Genomic DNA, 19,700 nt, shown 5'->3' with positions numbered 1-19,700 from the left:
TTGTTTTCTGTCATTGGGCTGCGTTCAAATCATGCGTGCATGAAGTCCAGGCTCTGTGGCTCTTTTAAAAACGTGTGATGCTACAAGCATACGATCATATTGTCGGATATGCATTACACTTGCATGATTTTTTTTTTGCCAACAATTTGTTTGGTTGCGTTGTCATTTAGCCTTCGATGATAAAGACTCTGCTAGGGTCGAAACTACAGGAAGTATTTTTTTTGTATGGAACACTATACCAATCGCCAATCATTTAAAATGATTCACAAGTCACAAGAATGTATGCTTAAACGACAGTGACGAACAAAGACGGATGTATCTAGTGTGTTTATGGTTGGCTCCATTGCATAAACGACCGGAAGAAGTTTCAACATCCTTTTATGATTTCGGGAATATGGGTTTTGAATGTTAATCTTGTGCAACACGGATGCTCTACGAATACATCGCCGCTTGCTGCGTATTGATACCTTACCATGTATTAAACACGTTATGTTTGTTTGCGTTCGTGTCGCACGCTCCACTAATACTTCCTGTTGATTGTCTTACCATGGTCTTACAAACGCTCATCAAGAAACTAATACTGTTTAGGAAATTACAAACAAGTTTATGTTTACCAAGCAATTACATATTTCCTCTCGACGTCGATGCGGAAGTTTTGTATTCGGTCAACTGTCATTATACAAATGACGTTGTAAAGGGGTTCAGCTTATAAAGAGTACATTCTGAAGTTACGAATCTCATTTCTGCTAAAGGTTTCTTTGATTTGCTGTACTCTTATAACAACATTCATGTTAAAGCATTCCTGATATAAAGAGGTAATTGTGCCAGCCCCAGTGATCTTAACGGCAGTTGACTGTGCGTTAATACAGTATTGGCCATGTGTTTTTAGGTACAGTCATCGACATCTTACAATTAAGTCTAGTATTGGATTCCAGGCACTACATGGTGAGGTGGAGCTATTGGTAACCAACAGCAGTTAAAACTGTTTATTAAATGAGTTAACAGTTTATGCAGCAGTTTATTGGGTAAAGGGTTTACGTACCGCAACTGTTTAACGGATGAATAGTTTAAGAAGCTGTCAGTTTAACGACGTAAAGGTGTGAATTGTTTCACGGGGACAGGTTGAGTATAGTTAATGAACGGACAAAATTAACGTGCTCTTCCTCTATTGGTACTATTTAACGAATAACATGTTTAGTTTGAATAAATACATTTGTGTCTTTTTATGTTTTGCCATCAGGTACCATGTTAAAGTCGCTATACCAAGGTTTGGCCAATGCCTGCAGCATGGTAGACTGCTGCTTCGGTATGAGGCCTTGTCATCAGGCCGTCTTCCCCTGCATCCGAAGCTGCTCCTACGGAGACCGCAAAGTCTTCTATAACTACGACGGCACAGAGACCGTGGAGCCCCTTGTGGATTACTTCAAACCTACAAACTCCTTGCTCAAAAGGAACATGATAAGAGGTGAGTGTTTTGTTCTGTTTTTCCCCGAGCTTCTCTGTTATAAATCCCTCGATAAACATTTGTTTAAACCACACCAGAGCCTATCAAGTTTGTTTAGGATCTGAAATTTGGGTCAATTGGTTTTGGTGACTGAGCCAGTGCAGGCGTAAAGTGTCCGGGTTTTTTTCTTTTGGCGCGCAAACAGTCATAAAATATGATTATTTTGTATATGCCTCAGGGAAGTCAGAGTGCGTTTCTGATTACAGCATTTCGCACTGCAGGCGGTTATAAAGTGTAGGGCCTAGAAATGTTAAGAGTAAAGTGTTCAAATTCTTCGTGAAGACTTTGGTGTCCTTGCTGAGCGGTGTTTTGGTTAACTCTGTCCGCCATTTTTAATTTAACGCAACGCAGAAAGTTCACCACTGCAGTTTGCAAAAAAATGTTAGCGTAATTCGAGATCGAGAAAAAAGAAAGAGCTGTTGCAAACTGCATACCAACCAAAAGGATCCATGTATAAATACACAAAAAATAGTACGTTTCGACCCTAGTAGGGTCTTCCTCGAACGTTAACAAGAGAAAAACTCTGCTAGGGTCTAAACTTCAGGACTTTAAACATATTTTTGTAATTCGAGATTGTTAAGGACGTACGCGTCGTGTTTCTTGTACTTTGTTGAAACTTCTGAAAGATGGAGAGCTGAAGGCGCGAACGAACCTGCACATCGTTGGCAAAAATTGTGCCTTCCGGTACCTAAGCAACATTGCATGTTCAAAGACTCGCTTCTCGACATCGTGGATATGGGGGGGGGGGGCACCTTGCCCTACGGGTATATAGCTGTAATGGTAAAGGGTGTGTTGAAAAGTCGCCGTGTTTGGGGGAACTATTTTTAGTGGGATTGGGGCAAGCAAGGATGACTCCAAGTTGACGGGGTTATAAGCATCAAAGAACACCGCCACTGCGTCTCATGAGCTATAAACCTAGACACCCGTGCAAGGAGCGGCAGTGCCTTCACCGATTGCAGTTTAATCGCAGGACCCTCCAGGAAGTACGATGAACCAATTTGAAAGGTGGATTTGGGATTGGGGGGGGGTATGATGCAATCCTAGGTTTCTTTCTCACCCTTGAACGTCATTATATCAACATACACAACTTGTAGACGCGTCCCCGTGGGAAATCTAAGACCTTTCGATGTTACTACAACATGATCTTGAAGACACACGGTTTCGTATTATACAAATGCTTGCAGGACCGCATTTTATACCCCACATTGTGTTTAATGGTATCGCCAGATGCCGAGGGATACTCGATCCCTCCTATTTTTGTTTCTTGTCTCGAGGACTTTTTTTTTTTACTTTCTCCAAATTTAACAACAATTTGCTCAAGTACAGGTGCTAATCCGGGCCTCTGCGTGAAAGGTCCTTTTTTTGGATGGCCCAATTCCCCCTGGGGCTGATTTCGTAGCCAGGGCTAAGCGTTAGTGTACCAAGGGCAAGATGTGCCTGCACTTTTTTGAAGTTGAAGCGAAATTAGTGTGAAAATACAATCCAGCCAGCCTTGGCGGGCCTCCTCCCTTTCCCCCTCTCTCTCAACTGGTCTCTCCTGGGCGAGCCGTTGACGGCGTTCGCGTCAAGGTCTCAACCCTTCCAGTGCCGTTAGGACAAGGGTGTTTAAAGGCACTGGACAGTATTTTTAATTGCCCCAAATAATTGTTTGCATACAAACTTACCTGGTATAGTGTGAGAAACGGCCCCCTTTGAAGTAACGTAGTTTTGGAGAAAGAGGTAATAATTGCTCATTCAAATGTTAAAAGACTTCATCAGGCCTGATGGAACCTTTTTTAGGCATCTGGAAAGCACACAAATTTATTCAACAAGAACAAGGGTGTTACTTCTTTCACTATTCTCTTGCAACTTATAGACAAATTGAGTCAAAATATTCACAGACTTGTCATAGCATTATGTTGGGATACACCAAGTGAGGATACTGGTCTCCGACAAATTACCAAATGTGTCCAGTGCCTTTAAAAAACTCACAGGCACAGCGACCAACAACTCATGGCTCATCGACAAGAATAATATGGTCAAACAAAATTAAACTTGATATCGCCCAAAACGTACCCACAAGGTCATTCCTGTTTCGTCATCTCTCGGGAATTTCTGGAGAGATTTAAGGACTTGAAAGTTGTCTGTAAACTTCATAATCGTGTGTACATTACTGGGTATTAAGACACCTTTGTGGTTTTATAAAAGGAGGTCAGTGGAAGAGGGAAAAACAACTGAGACAACTTTTGGATATCTCTGAAATTCCTGAAAATTACTGTCTGAGCCCGGACCCGTATCACATTGCGCTTTGGTTCTTCCATTCGAATCAACGTGACAAGAGCGAGGACGAAGGTGTGAAATAGTCTGGCTCTGTTTCAATGTGATTAGAATCAGCACACTGCTGAATACAGGGAACACCACATGATTAGTTATATACGCCCTTTTCGAAACCACGGCTTCGGCTTTGGATTCAGCTTCAGGCTCCGTTCTCTTGCTGAGCACGTACGCAAAGCACGCACAATATTGTCAAAAACAACCGCGGGGCCAAGCTAGCCTGAGCCGAACCTGGAGCCGAAGCCGTGGATTCGGAAAGGGCCCCTTCTGTCTACAGAAGTTACATCAGAGTAGGCCTACTTTGTTATGCAATTCATTAGACCCATTCACAAAGCTTTTTACACGTGCCTTGGACGCAACATATTTCAAAGTAAATTCCTGCATGGGTTGTTCATTCATATATGACTCCACCCAAACCTGCTGGCCAGACACCCCCCCCCCCCACCCCACCCCAAGTAGGAAATTCGCTTAGATTGGTTTACCTCCATGTAAAACCCATCCCGGTACTTTAATTGTTGTCCTTTTGCTGTGTCTTTCACGAAGGAATGAAACTGGACAAGGCAGAGCTGAAACGAGGTCTGGACGCCGTGCAACAGATTGCCGCCGTCGTCCATTTTGCTCACCAGAACGACCTGAAAGTACGGGCGGTCGGAACCGGTTCGTCCTGGTCTAAACTCACCAATGTCCGCGACATATTGATAGGTAAGTCCAGTTACTAATCTTCTCTTCACAGACAGAAGGGGAACTGTTCTTTGGAAAAGCTATCACGAGACAAGGTATCTTGCCACAATCCAGGTATAACTATAAATAATACACTGGGATAGTCTTTACTGAAATGGCACTCTTTCTTTGCCATTTACTTCACAATAATATTCACAAGTGGAGTTTGTACAACCATGTACAACGAATAGAAGTGATGTACTGTAACAACAATTTTATCAAGACTAACACGATTTACTAAAGAGAACCTATGGACGCAAACATTGTCTCAGTTTCTGAACTTAACTATGTCGAAGAAATAATCATTCATAGATTCCTTCAAAGTTTAGCAAAATTAGCCAGAAAACAGTAACAGTGTGTAACCCTTGTAATGCATCTATACTTTACTTTTTAAATATTATTACACCAATCAGATATGACAGCACTAAACCAGATCATTCGAGTAGACAAACAGGACGAGGAGGGCGCCCTCTATCACATCGAGGTCCAAGGCGGGATGAAACTTCACGACTTCGTGCGGATCATAGACGAGGATTACGGTATGAGTCTACCGTGCATGGGCAACTACGCCGGGCAGACCATTGCGGGCATCATCAGCACATCCACCCACGGCACGGGGCAGGACTATCCCACTATGGTGAGAGGAAATTCATTTCTTAAATCAGTAAATGTATGAGAGACTTTAGGCCTTCACCATGCCAAATATTGGGCAGAGGATAACCCCCATTGTTCCCATGCTTCAACACTGAAGGATCCCCTCCATCTCGTTTCATGGGGGGGGGGGGGGGGGAGGGAAGCCTACCCGGAAATTTGTGTTTCTTATTTTTATAAGATTGTTTCTGGGTAAATTGAGGTTGTTTCTTCCATTTCATTGGACGAGGCTGAACTGCAGTAACGAAATCGGTATAGGCCTAAGGATGACCAACAAAGGCAATAAACAATCAGTCGCCTTAAAATCTAGAAGCAATGGCATATTATATGCTTAGCCTAAAAACCGGTGGTAGGAAGTTCCATCTCTAAGTGCAAGTTATTAGACAGTTGCACTAAAATAAAAAGCAAATTTTAACATCATTTTTGCTCGTAAAACCCAGCCCAAATGAAATAAGACCTTAAATTCCCCCAAATGTAAAGCAGGGTGAGTAACGGAATTCTCTCAAAGCGTTTAACTTTCTTGATAGGTGAACTTCCGATCGGTTAGTTTTGAGAATATCCCGCCCCTAAAAAAAGCAAACCCTTAAAACCGTAAATGGGTCACTATGTATAATTGGTCATATATTTCTTGGTTGTACGTTTCCGGTAGGTTATTGTTACACGTTGCTGTCAGTGTGTTTAATTGTTGTTTGAGTGACTTTCAACAACTTTTTTTTTACCCCAAACCACCACACGATGAAATTTACGCCACACAGGAGTGGCACATTTACGATTCCAATTAGGTATAACCGCAATTGGGTTTCCTCGGCCATTAAGTTTTTATAAGTAACAGTTGTGTTTGCATTCCGTAAAGATCGTAAATTATATGACATGGTTATAACTTGAACGATTTACAGCCAATATTGCGGTTAAAATTGTCTTTACCTTTCCAAACTTTCACTTAAAGTACTTTGGTAATGACAAAGAAACAGATTTGTGTTTTATTTTTATCCGAACGCCTACTTGTATAGAGATCATACTGGTAGTACTTAAAGCGTCTTCCTATTGTTATTAATTCGTCTGAAATGCACACTTTGTAAATCAATAAGAAAGGTGTAAGGCGACCTTTTGAGTTTGTTTGTTTAAACTAAGAAGTGTAACAGAAAGGTAAAACTACATGTATATTATTTATTCATTTATTTCTTTAATTAACAATATTTTTTACATGATATATAAATCAGCTCTAAGAGGCTCTTTTACATCATGGTCGTGTAAATAACAAAAACCAAATAAAAAACTTTGAAATCTACACAACAAAGGAAAACTTCCAAGTGGATTGTGGAAGGGGAACAATATTCGAAACACGCACATACATAAAGAAAACAAAAAGTGACTCAGCTGAACGAATTTGATAAGGGAGAGGGGAACCAACAATACACTTTCTTTAAGACGTTTTTGAATCTTCCAAAACAGGAGTCATATTGTGCATGGCATTTGATACTTTACTTCCAGACCAAAAGCAAAAGCCCACACATATAGTAGACAACACGTATGAAACCACCTGCCAGTGACGTGTGCCATGAATGCAAGCATAAAGTTATATTATTTCTCAAACAATATTGTCATGTTTAATAAAAACGAGTTATAATTCATTCTTTACTCTTGGGCTTTGCAAATTCAAGGGTTGTGGACGGCGCAGGTATTGGGTTGAACAAATAAAATAGAACGATGCACATATTTTCCCTTTCTGTGTTCTCTTGTTAAAGGAAAAACACATGTTAACGCTGTGCGTTTATTTGTACGTAAATCCTTATCAGAAAAGATGCGTTTCACTGTATAGCTATTTCCACCATTTTGGTCTTGATCCCAGTGGTCACAACTTATATGTTGTGTGATTCTCAAACATAAAGGGAACCATACTACTATCTCCTTATAGGCTCAGGCCGTGTCCGAAACGACGACTTCGGCTACAGCTACGTCTAGATCAGCGCGTCTACCAGTGTTGAAGAATAGCAGACGCGCGCGATCTAGCCGTAGCTGTAGCCGAAGTCGTCGTTTCGGACACGGCCTCAGTTTGGGATGTATAGATTTGATTGGTCGAGGCAGTAGACATGGCTGCCGCCATGTTTCAAATAAAACGTCTATACAAACGGCTTGTTTAAAAACGAAAATGAACTTAGGATTATAGGATAATTTTCCAAACATTAAATAATGTTTCACGTTTTGAGATCTGAACTTCCGTGTCAATGGCTCAATTAATTTCTTTACCGCTGTAATACAGTTCTCTAATAGAAAAAAGGAACATGGTTCGCATTGAACTTTTATACAATTATTATAAAGTAAGTATGTCGTCGATTTAGTTTTATGTCACGCCATTGCTGTTGTAACTTACCTTTAAATGGATGTATACCTTTGGTTTTTTGAACCGTTCAACTGTTTTAATCCTATACAAATTCATTTTAAAAAGTGGTTGCGTTTTTTTTGGTAACTTTGAAATTCCGAAGCGAATATGTCCACACAGGAAGAAAAATCTTAGTAGGAATACGCAATCTGAGAAACGTTACCGCAATAATGCTTCTCAGATTTAAATGTTTGAGTGATTACCAAGGGTATACCTTCCCTTTAAACGCACCGGCGATAACCAAGGATGCCTATAACCTAACCTCGTTGTAGTGTAGCGGCATAAACTGCCTCTACTCACACATTCGAGCCGTCAGCCCCGGGCCAGCTCGCAAGGGACTAATTTCTATGATGGGGACAGGGTCAAACGTGACTGGTTTAACTTCTCATGATATTGGTATCTAACTATTGTACCAGTCTCGCTGAACAAAGTTGTCAGAGTGCTTTCAAAAATACCAGACATTATCAGAGTGCTATTCTTTCACAAAATGGCCAGTTCCAGCCATCTTAGAAGTTTTGTATTGAACTTAGGAGTAATTTGAAAATAAGTAGGATTTGAAAGGTTGCATGGTAGACTATATAGTAAGGTTTGCAGTAACACCATTAATGATAAACTCTAATTGAGTTTGGGTGGTTCTGTAAGGAATCGTTGGTTTCATCGCGACGTTTCGATCAGTATGCTCTGATCATCTTCTTGAAGATTAGATACATTATACTCTCATGTCTGGTTTTACAATTTTGAAAATGTATATTCGATGTCATTATGTTTTCACATGATACCATTTTAGATTGCAATCTATTGATTTAAGAGGCGAACTTAAAAATAGTCTCACTTAAAAATATGATTTTATAGTTTGTTCTTCCTTATTATTTTTTTTATAGTCAAATTTCGTCGCAGAACTTCACATGATCATCTGCGGAGGAGTCCAGGTACGAGTCCGGATACCACGAGAAGGCGAAATCGACGAGGATTTCGATACCGTCCGGCAGAGAATCGAATCGGCAGAATACGGCGATCCGCTCCTTGACATTCACAGCACGGACGTGTTCCGTGCAGCGGCCGTGGGTTTCGGATCGCTCGGAGTGATTTACTCCGTTACCCTCACGTGTGTTCCGGTTTACAACATCCGGGAAACGAGACATTATATCGAGATGGACTGGCCGGAGTCGACACCGTGTTCGTCGAGACCGGTTACACGAGCGCCGAGCAGGAACAATTCGAATCTAGACATATCGTCCACGAACTCGTCTCTGGAGGAATCGACTACCCGACTGGAGGAAGAGTCAGAGTCGATAAAAGCACAACAACCGTTCACGATACCCGAAACTGTGAAGAACATGTCTGCCGGGCAGGGGAAATATTTCTCGTTCTTCGTAAATCCGTTTCCGAGAAAGAGTCACGAGGACCCGGACAGGACCGTGTTGAAGAGCGTTTATCTGTCGGGGGAGAGGACCGAAGAGACGGGCAGCTGTCAGTGCGATTGCTGCCTCAACTTCCAATGTTGCGCGTGCACAGGATGTAGGGGTCAAAGTGCATGCCAGATAGTTCAGGTAATTGGACAAAATACGTCGTTGGTGGCGTTTTGTTGTTAGTTTTTAGTTTCTTTGGCCCTTTTTGAAACTTCGGCTTGGATTCGGCTTTAGTCTCTTTTCTCTCGTCTGAAGCACTGGGCGTGTATACGCAAAGCTCGCACATTAATTGTCAAAATAACCGCGGGGCCAAGCTAGCCTGAGCCGAATCGGGAGCCGAAGCCGTGGATTTGAAAAGGACCATTGTTGACCTTAATATGTGTATGTTTATATTGTTTTAATAAATTATTACTAGTTTATTATGAGATACCATACACCATTCGCCAGGCTCATGATATCAAAAGAGTTAGGCCTAAGAGTTTGAAGACTGAATTTCGTTTTCTGCTTGTTTTTGTTGACCTACTTCAGACAGACTGTTCGGCGTCGTGTCTCCAGCTTGGTGCCCACTGTCTGCCGTCTTTCATCCCGTGGTTTGCCGACTGCGGACTGCACCAGTTCGCTCGAGACGCTCCGTACATCCAGAAATGGTACAACGTTCTCACCTTCACCAACGGAAACTTACAGTAAGTTTCGAACTTCTCTCTGTCTATGTTTTGCTGTGAATCTCTCCCTAAAAATTAGAAATATTCTGCTTTACACCACCGTTTATACACACCGTTTACATCCATTGCAACTCCAACCTAGCCTTGATTTCAAGGCGGTGTTTGGTCCACATCACACCGTCAAGAAAAGGGATTAACATTAACATTAGCAGAACATTTAAACCGAGGGCCAAAAACAAAAGAGGACAACAGGCTTCCCATTTGTATTAAAGGCAGTGGACACTATTGGTAATCGTCAAAGACTAGCCTTCACAGTTGGTGTATCTCAACATATGCATAAAATAACAAACCTGTAAAAATTTGAGCTCAATCGGTCATCGAACTTGCGAGATAATAATGAAAGAAAAAAACACCCTTGTCACACAAAGTTGTGTGCGTTTAGATGGTTGATTTCGAGACCTCAAGTTCTAAATCTGAGGTCTCGAAATCAAATCCGTGGAAAATTACTTCTTTCTCGAAAACTATGACACTTCAAAGGGAGCCGTTTCGCACAATGTTTTATACCATAAACCTCTCCCCATTACTCGTCACCGAGAAAGGTTTTATGCTAATAATTATTTTGAGTAATTACCAATAGTGTCCACTGCCTTTAATAAGGTCCCCGGTTAGAAAGTGTGTACAAAACTACAAAAGCACACAAACAAAAGAGGGACAAAAGGAGGTCCCTGGTTGCTGGTTTATCCTTGAAATCAAGGCTAACTCCTACCAAAAGGCACATGCTCCTCTGCAATGTGGATGGGGGTCAAATGTCACAATGTCAACGAATAATAATAGGAATCATGGTCAGGGTATGCTGGGGGCAATGTCATAGTGTCAAACAAAATTGAGCTCTGGAAATAGCGGTACCCTCACACACTCCTATTAGCCTTTTTTGAAGTATGGTGGACACCATAGGAGTGAACTGTTTGTTTGGTTTGTGTGTCTAATTTACCCCAACCAAATAGTGTCATAGTATTGTGTCCACCATACCTCAAAATGACTTATATTTAGGAGTGTTTTGTAAAAACATCTTTTGTAAAAAATTATCTTCCTTGCGAGTCGGATACTTTGGTTTTCTTATAAGGGTTTCACCGGATCCTGTCTCAAAAACACCACATAATGTGTATTTTGAAATAAGACTATGTACCGTTGTCGTTTCATAGCATCAAGACGGCCGAATACTGCATACCGCTACAGGACCTGGACGCGGCGTTAGCAGACATCGTTAGGGTACTACAGGAGTACGGCAAGTTGTATCAGACGTACACACTGCTTCCCATCTACGTGCGAATGGTCAAAGCCGATGATCTGTACATGAGCCCGGCGAATAGACACACTCCGGACGGTGGGATTTGCGAGAGATATTGTTACATTGAGGTAAGAGACTTGATAACTTTTTTTTGTAAGAGTATAAAAGAGACTTGATAACTGTTTTTTTTAAGAGTATAAAAGCGACCATGGCAATAGGAGACTTTGGGACGCTAGGTGGCAGCAGACTTACCAGGTAAATTGCCATTGTTTACGTAGTTCTGAGCGTGCGCACATGACCGAGAAAAATTGAGTTTACCCGGTAAGTCTGCTGCCACCAAGCGTCCCAAAAGTCTCCCATTCCCTTCCAGTCTCGCTTTGGTCACATTTTAAGGGGCAAGTTCGAGTAGCGACCATTTTGTCAATATTCCATGGTTACCCACGCACGCAATACATCCAGGCAAAATCGCCCAATTATTGTACAGTTGTGTAGCTATTTGTATTTTGGGCTCTGATGTCTGGTGATTTTCTTAAAAGATTTGCAAACAAACTCGCATAATTTCAAACCTATCCAGTTTGAAACAATGAACACATTGCTCCCAAAGACTCTCTCTTACGGTCACTCTGCAATTAAATTTGCGTGGGCTAGCAAAAAAAAGAAGAATCTAAATTGATTTAATCAAAAAGTCGTTTCAAGCAGCAACAATTCCACTTTCTATTTTTCTGTTTGGAATTTATTCGTCATAAATTAATACACGATAACAATAAAAGCTGCACAGAAATATGACATTGACTACAAAGTTTTCCTTTTTTTTTTTTTTTTGGTTCACGGGTACTTGGCAGATATTATATACATCCCAAGGGAAATTAACTGTAATTTGTTAGGGAAACAAGCAGGGACACTTCTGGCCTGGCATGGTATCATGGAGATTGTAAGACTATGTGGGGAAGGTACTTCCCAGTTTGGGGCTGATCTTTCTATTAAAGTTTCAATTTTATCAGCTGGTGGAAAGATTGAGGTGTTATTGTCACAGTGGACATTATCATTAAAAAAGGGAACTATGGTTGTTATTTTTTTATTCAATTTGTGGCGGGGTCCTGGCGCGGTTCCGTTGATTTAAAGGTATGGTCGGCAGTTAGAAGAAATAGTTCACTCTCTTGTTTTCGATTGACAAACCTCGTACAAATATTCTGAGACAATTTCAAGAAATTAGAGGGCTTCCCGATCAAAAACATAAACAACTAGGAAAATAAACAAATAAATAGCGAGCGGTGAGGTACAATATTTCTCGAACAAGATTTGCTTCCATCAGACGGAAATATTGTTCATGACAATCCGTGAAAGTTTCACTATAAGACAAAATATCAGAACAAATTACCCCTCAGTTGGCACTTCCCAAGTTGTTTCTTAAACTTGTTTGTGATCCCTGGTTATACAGCAATAAGATGTTTAATGTCTTCTGACTGGCAACCCCATAAAGACATTGACACAACAGTGATACAGCCAACATTGGGCCTATAGCTCATGTTTGTAGAGCACTGGTTCAAGTTCATCTGTAGTAATTTTTTCTTTTAGAAACCAAAATCATTTTAAAATTACCCGTTGAGTGAAAACTTTTTTCAATGTAATAACTGAGTCTTCTTTGAACAACATATCTTTAAACAAAAACTTTTTAAAAACTAATTTTTTTTTTCGAGAATTTTTGAATTTGTGTCTTACCTTTAAATGTCATACGATTCGCGTTCCGTGTCGTGCTTTAATGGCCATAATGCAGTCACTGATGGAATCTATCGCCAGTAGTTAAGTCTAGAGTTGTCGCCTAATTTGACAATAAAGCACCCGAGAAACCCTCGATAATTGCAACTAAAGTATCGGATTTGGATTTCCGAATTGTCCAGGGTTTTGTTGTGGCTGGTTTTTGTTTTGTCAGATAAAACTTTGTCAAAGTGTTGATTACATTGTCTTGTCGAGCTCCTTTTTTTTTGTCTGGTAGAAATTTGTCGGTTTTTATAAAGCATTATTGTATTGAGGTTGTTTTGAGAGTGTATAACAAGTTCTCCAGTTGAGTTGGTGTGAAAGTCTATCTGCATACTTGACTGTAAGACATAATACATGAAAAAACGTTATGAATCTCCAAAAAGAAGAAACTGCATTGTTCGCACAAGTTTTAAAGAGCACCAACAAATATCAAAAGTTAACATGCTGAACATGCAGTAGCATAATTAGAGGCAGAAATTATATCAAAATGATCTATCAGTGCTTACCAAAGATTATAGATGGCTTTAGTCTTGCTGCTATCCAACAAGTTTGGAATACGTGATTATCAAAACCTTATGAGTTGGGAACTATCAGACAATGCACTGAAGTGAAAATATTTGATGGCTGTTTAATGGTTGTTTTTCCTACAAGATTAAACTTGACACTGCTACTGAACAAAAAGTAATTGCATAATTATCGGCCATCTTTGTTTTCTGCTATAAAAAAAAAAACCACGTGGGACGAAATTGAGGTGGGGGTTGAAAAATAGACTGGTACCTTTCTATTCTCATCACCAACGGCCTGTGCAAATTGAGTCCAGGGTACGGCTACCCACGAGGTATAAATGGCACATTGCGTGACAAAGGTTTAGTGGGGTCGAAGTTGGAGCCATTTTGAACGCTTGGTGGTCAAGATACTAAAAATAGCCCCCGGGGATGAGACTGATCCAGGTGATCGTTTGACCTATTGGGTTGTAATCTTTCACGGCACTGTTTTTTGCCGAAGAAATGCATATTCCCATGCCCATTTTGAGATGGCATTATGTAGGGTGTTGTCTCATTCTGGCTTGCTTGACAACTTTTGCATGTAGTGATGTGTACAGTTGAATTCGCGAAATATATTTGTTTACAAACATTTCTGAATGAAAACGTTCAAGTAGTGCCGTAAAAAAAAAAAAAAACAATTGCAAAGATTTTAAACTGCGTTAACGAACCTTACGTTTTCAAACTCGATAAAATACCACTAGTTTGTTGTGGCTTTCGATCATGCTTCAAGAAATTCAAAATGGCGACAGAATGTATTAAAATGGCTTACTTAATGACATGTCACGATAATTAAACTAAAAACTGTACCAAAATGGTTTCTTGCTCTTCTTCCTGACGAATAGGGTCACCAGTTCACCTGGATTTAGTTGTCACGGGGAGAGGTGCATTGCACTGTGGTAGGGATCTGTTATTCTAATGTCACCCACTTTATGTCAACCAAACAAACACCCGCGTAAACACACACCTCTACCCCCTTAATGACATTCTCACAGCTTTGATTCTCAAATGTTCATTATGACACGGTTTTGTCTCCGTTCTCCCCGCCAGTCCCAGATTGCCGTGAGGGTCTCTGGCACGCAGAGTGCCGCTTCCGTTCTCCAAACCGGCCGGAGTTTTTGTTGCCACAAATTAACGCGGGTTCCGACCAGCCGGTAGTGGTGTGGTCGCCAACGCGGGGCGAGGCACGTTCGCGAGCCGGGGCACGGCTGCCGGCGACAGGCCGCTCGGTGGTGGGCAAGCTCGCTACCTGACATATTGACCCGGTGATGGCGGTATCCCCCACAATTAAACCCCTCCAAAAGAAATCCCCTCTCTCTCTCTCTCTCTATTTTGCCCAGGAGCCTTTAGGAAACATTATTTGACACCACCACAACACTCCCCTTTGCTCTGCTATCAGCTGCCGCGCTCGTTTTCATAGCAGGGCTGCAATCCCAGCGGTACGTCCCTAGAAAAAAGGGATCCCACAATAAAAAAATCGCTCCCCAATAGGAAAATATGTAGGGAAGTTACGTGACAAAACCTGCAACCTGGCCTTGCACACCCTCGGGGCGAACAAGGTTGCAAAATGCCAGGGTATCCACATGGGTGTTATTTTGGTATCTGTGGATCAATCAATTCCCCATGTATATCATAACCGGGTGTTGATTTATAGTTTTGATCATCTTTTTTTACAGGTTCCATTTCTCCCTGGTGCCTACGGTATCGACGAGTTCCACAAGAAGTTGGAAGATTTTCTCTTCAGTAAGTACCGAGCCCGTCCGCACTGGAGCAAGAATAACTTCCTGAGTTACAACCGAGTCGATAGACTGTACCCGCACCTCGATAAATGGAGGCGAGTCTACGTGCTGTTCAACAGGGACGGCACTTTCGACAACGAGTTCACGAGGAAATGCGGGTTTGATGATTTCCACCTGCGGGATCGGGAGGATGAGGAGGTGGAGGGGGCACGGGGTGTGAGGAGCTCCCCGACCGCCAACAATGAACAGAGGAGAGAGGGGTCCCCGGAAAGGTCCCCCCGCCCCGGATCCGATGACTGCCCTCACCCGGGCACCGCGGAGCTAGGAGAGGGCTGCCGTTGTTCTGGCTCTGTAACCGTGTCAGATGTGATCGTCTCGCAGCCGGCACGGTCGACCGGGGTTAGTCTGGTCCCGGAACACAGCAACATCACTGTTGAACTAACAGACACGGTGTCATCCCATCCCCCTAGTGACGTCACGCGGTAACAAGAGGCGCCATTGTTCCGAGTCTCTTACCTTCTCGGTGTGGGTTCGCAGTTCGCACGCAGATGGCTTTGGGTCCTGGGTGTAATATTATTGGGGAAAGCAAAAACCGGCGCAGGAGTATCCAATCGAGATAAAAAACATTCCTTAATAGTAGCCGGAGGCGATTGAGCGCGAGAGGAAAGTGCAAGTGTACAATAAATTGGGAAAATAAAAGGTGTGATGTACAAGAGGTTTTTTGAACTTGGCCTTTGGGTTGGGCAATTATTATTACCAACTGGATACCAGGCAAGCTTTCTGCATGATGTATTCAAGTAACTTTTACAAGTTAACAGCTTATTTATTCACGGCAAGTTAACCACAGCACAATAACCGAAACTTCTTTACCAATGTTTAAACTGTCTTACGTCATGATGCAAACATGTGTTTCGTTTCCGTTGCGAAACCAACGAAGAGATAATGGTCTGGTCCCGTTAATGAATTTAGGTAATAAGCTTCAACATCGAACATGGTACCCAACCTAAATGGCTCATTATTAATAACTATAGTACGAGTAAAAGTAGCCAAGCCGCTATCACTTCCAATCCCTTATCTTAGTCTGCTTTTGAAAGTGTGGCTACGGCTACGACTGTTGCTATGGATGTTGCTAAGGATATCGTATATGCTTCAACGCACAATATCGCGTCCATTTAGCCGTAGCCGCCAATCTGGACATGGACTTACACTTCCTTTTATTGGGTTGAGCACCGTTGAAAAAAATGGTGAACTGTATTTGGCAAGTTTGTTATGGTTAAAAGTTTAAACAGCGATTTAAAACCGTGTCATAGTCCATAGACAACACCAACGATAAGCTTAATACGCCAAATACTCTTTTAACGATCTTTAAGACAGTATTGGTTCCCATTAAAGTCATCAATAAAGTTTCCATTTATGTCATTTTTGTGTTGTAATAGCAGCATGTTAATCACCACTCACTTGGAACTAAACTGTGTAGACCACAGAACCACCAACCAAGGCGTCTAGCCATGGTTAACATGGCCCCCTTTTGCCCTCACAACTAATACTCAGAAAACAATAAAGTTCGTTTACGGGTAAAAGCCGACAGTTGTAATTATCGTCATTCTGCGGCCAAGAAAAAGAAAAGGGCGGGCCGGGTTACCCAAACACGAATTTGAACGTGACCCCTGACACGTTGTGGGTTAAACGTGATACCAGTCGGTTTGTAATCATTTTCGTCTTGGCGGCACGGTTTGACTATGGTTTGATGGCCGTCACGCCAGAGGTATGACGGCTGGATTTGACGCCTGGCCTAAAAATGACCCCCTGAAAAGTAGACCATTTAATAGGTTGGTTGTGAAACCAAAATGTGGTTTATTTTCCATACCAAATGGTCCGTTTTTCCAACGGTTTCCTTTTCGAAAGCTTCTAAAGAACATTGCCCGTTTTGGTTTTTGTCTAACTTAAAAAATAATGTTGTCTATTTTTCCATACCAAAATTTCAAATTGTTCATTTTTTAACGATGTGCTTCTTCACCAACTCGTAAAGAAATATACAGTTTTTGTGCGTGTGGAATGTTTTCTAATTTTGATTTTTGGCATCCATACTATTTCTCCTTCATATTCAGTTTAAGCCACATGTGACACACGAGACAATTTACAGGCAACCAGTTCCAGACAACGTTCACGAAGAAATGGCATGTACATTTGAATGTTCTCATAAACTTCTTGGGGATCGTAAGACACTGTTTGAAAAATGACTCATGTGCTACCATAGTGGTCCTGTAGCATGCACTGCAGCTGGTTGCCTCCAAGTTGCCTGCAAAAGTTGCCTTTCGCGAAAAGGACCAAGCAAGGAGATGTGAACGTGAACAATTTGTGTGCTCTAGTGGGATATTTTTCTTTGTAAAGAACATTATACAAAGTAAATGGGTTGATACGTTTAAGGTTGCTGTAAATAATTGATTAACTTTTCGGCACGAACATGAAAAACTCGACTTCAATAAAATGTATATTTTTCTAAACGTCTTTTTAATGAAACAATGTAAAAAAAGAATGTTATCTTACAATGTAATGTCGGGTTGCTCAAATCTTGAACCTGGGAAAGAGGGGAGAAATTCAATTCAACACAAAACAAAAGGTGTATATCATATTCATTCATTCAATTCAAATATTCCTTCTAGAAAGAACAAGGGTTGGAAAACATGATATGCAGTATCTCTGATTTTGACAGAAACTGCTTTCGAAACAATCCATTAGAACACAAACAAAACAAGCACAGCTGGTACTATTTTGTGTTTTATATACATGTCACTGAAATGAAACCGACAATAAACGACTACAAATATACTATGCATTGCCTATTGCAATATATTTATATATTTTATATTATATCTTGTGTACATTAACTTGAGGGCGCTTTGCCGCAGTAGTTACCAAGCTTTGTATACTCTTACCAAACCCGTCTCGGACGCGATGCAAACATTTTAACAAAAAAAGTAAATTAATTCAGTAATAATAATAATAATTTTATTACAAAAAACATAAGAATTTTTTGTACAATCTTTCAGTACGTATATTTATATCAACTTTTTGTTTTTAATTATTCAAGAATGTGGTTATCATAATTATGTAATTTATTAAGCGTGTATATATAATGAATCTTCTCGTCATTAAAAGATAAAGTATATACTGAGATGAAGAATTTACTTTTTGATATTTTATTTTGTCTCGCGCTACCTGTTCTACGGAAGCTCAAAATGAACATTATTGTTGAGCTGAATTTTTCGCAGAAAGACGCAAGTTTTTAGATAATTTGTACCTTAAGAATTAAGAGTGAGAGGAAAGGGAAACACTATGGGGAAAAATAGTGAATGTCAAAAGGGACAAAGATGCTAGATTTTACTTGTGGCTGATTTGTCAGAATTTTTTGGTATACATTTTAAGAAGGGGGCTACAAGGTGATATACATACACCGAGTTGTCAGAAAACCCTGTGTGAGGTTTCAAAGCAAGTAGTGTGTGGTTTACAGGGATGAAATTGTTCAGATTTTTAGCTGAATTCAGACTTTTTATGTCGGCCTGGTGAAGAAAATCAGACAATATTTGTTTCCACAAATAAAGAAATCCTGCTTATTGGTCTATTTCTCTAGTGCTTTGGATGCTGTTTTCAAAAGCTTCTTGGAATCAACAACCCCAGGGGTTACCATACGGTAGAAATGCCATCATTTCAACATACCTTTGAATTTGTATCCAAGTTTCAGACTTTTTCGTTAGTAATGACTTTCACCCCTGGGTTTACTTCCGCTTGCACAAAAGTGTTAATTTAATGGTTTGTGAAAAGGTCCGTAAATGTGTCATGACGGAGACCTAATAAAAAACAAACAAATCCAATGACACCTTTACTTTAAAATCACTATAGGCCAAGGTGTTTGTCTGATAGAGGCCAGCCTTGCGAAGACCAAAGTCGAAAACATCCGAGAGACAAAGGAAGGAGCGAAGCTGAGGTTCCGGTGTGCCAGGGATTTATGTCCGCCTGTGATTCAGTCCCCCATTATTTGGAATCAACTTGGGCTACCGGCTGTAGGAGGATAATTCAAAAGAGGGCGCTATTTAGAAGAAGTTTAGTCACAGCTCGCCGTATTCACTGGGGCGGGGTGTGGGGGGGGGGGGTCACAGAAATTCCCGCCAGACCACTATGGTGTCTTCATTGTTTGCTTTGAATCTCAGGAATGTTAAGAAGGATATTAGGAAGGGTACTTTTGTACACTTGGGGAAAAAAGATGTAATGAAGTTTGGGGAAATTGTGGGGGGGGGGGGGGGGACCCTCTTCCCACATCAGGCATGCATGGTCTGTTCTGGAGCATCATTCCTTTTTTATGGTCTTTATGCAATGAGCATTAAAGAATGTTATTGACAGCTGAACCCGTGGCTGTAGCCAACAATTCGGATACGGCCCAAATACACTGCGGCGGTCATAATAGACAAATTATACTATAGTTTTTCGTGCTTTAGATACCCTAAATGGCGGTTGTGGCAGACAATAGCCGCGTTTGATGTTAGTGGAAGGGGTCCGAGCATAGGGTTTTGCTCTTAAAACGTGACGAGTTGGTTTAGCCCGCGATCAGATGAGCAGAAAGAAACAACATGGCCGCACCATTTCGACAGTCACTATAATGGGAAGGCTGTTCCATGTATTCACACGGCATGAAGCAGTTAACAGAGACATATCTTGGCTTGGTTCGAACGGACTGCT

General features: G+C 41.2%; 1 protein-coding gene across 1 annotated transcript in view; it reads left to right on the top strand.

Annotated features, from left to right (window-relative positions):
- LOC117304129 overlaps positions 1-18,141 on the top strand; it is a 28,515-nt gene extending 10,374 nt beyond the window's left edge. Inside the window, exons 2-8 of the mRNA XM_033788631.1 lie at positions 1,241-1,465; positions 4,361-4,519; positions 4,951-5,174; positions 8,450-9,118; positions 9,506-9,660; positions 10,842-11,055; positions 14,904-18,141. Coding sequence (XP_033644522.1) covers positions 1,246-1,465; positions 4,361-4,519; positions 4,951-5,174; positions 8,450-9,118; positions 9,506-9,660; positions 10,842-11,055; positions 14,904-15,452 — 2,190 coding nt within the window. The 5' untranslated portion in view covers positions 1,241-1,245 and the 3' untranslated portion in view covers positions 15,453-18,141. The remainder of the gene's footprint in view (positions 1-1,240; positions 1,466-4,360; positions 4,520-4,950; positions 5,175-8,449; positions 9,119-9,505; positions 9,661-10,841; positions 11,056-14,903) is intronic.
- The last annotated feature ends 1,559 nt before the right edge of the window (positions 18,142-19,700 follow it).

This window comes from Asterias rubens, chromosome 20 (assembly GCF_902459465.1).
Source record: "Asterias rubens chromosome 20, eAstRub1.3, whole genome shotgun sequence".
Classification (NCBI taxonomy): domain Eukaryota; kingdom Metazoa; phylum Echinodermata; class Asteroidea; order Forcipulatida; family Asteriidae; genus Asterias; species Asterias rubens.
The sequence above is the reverse complement of the archived record's forward strand: the minus strand, read 5'-3'. Positions and strand labels throughout refer to the sequence as shown.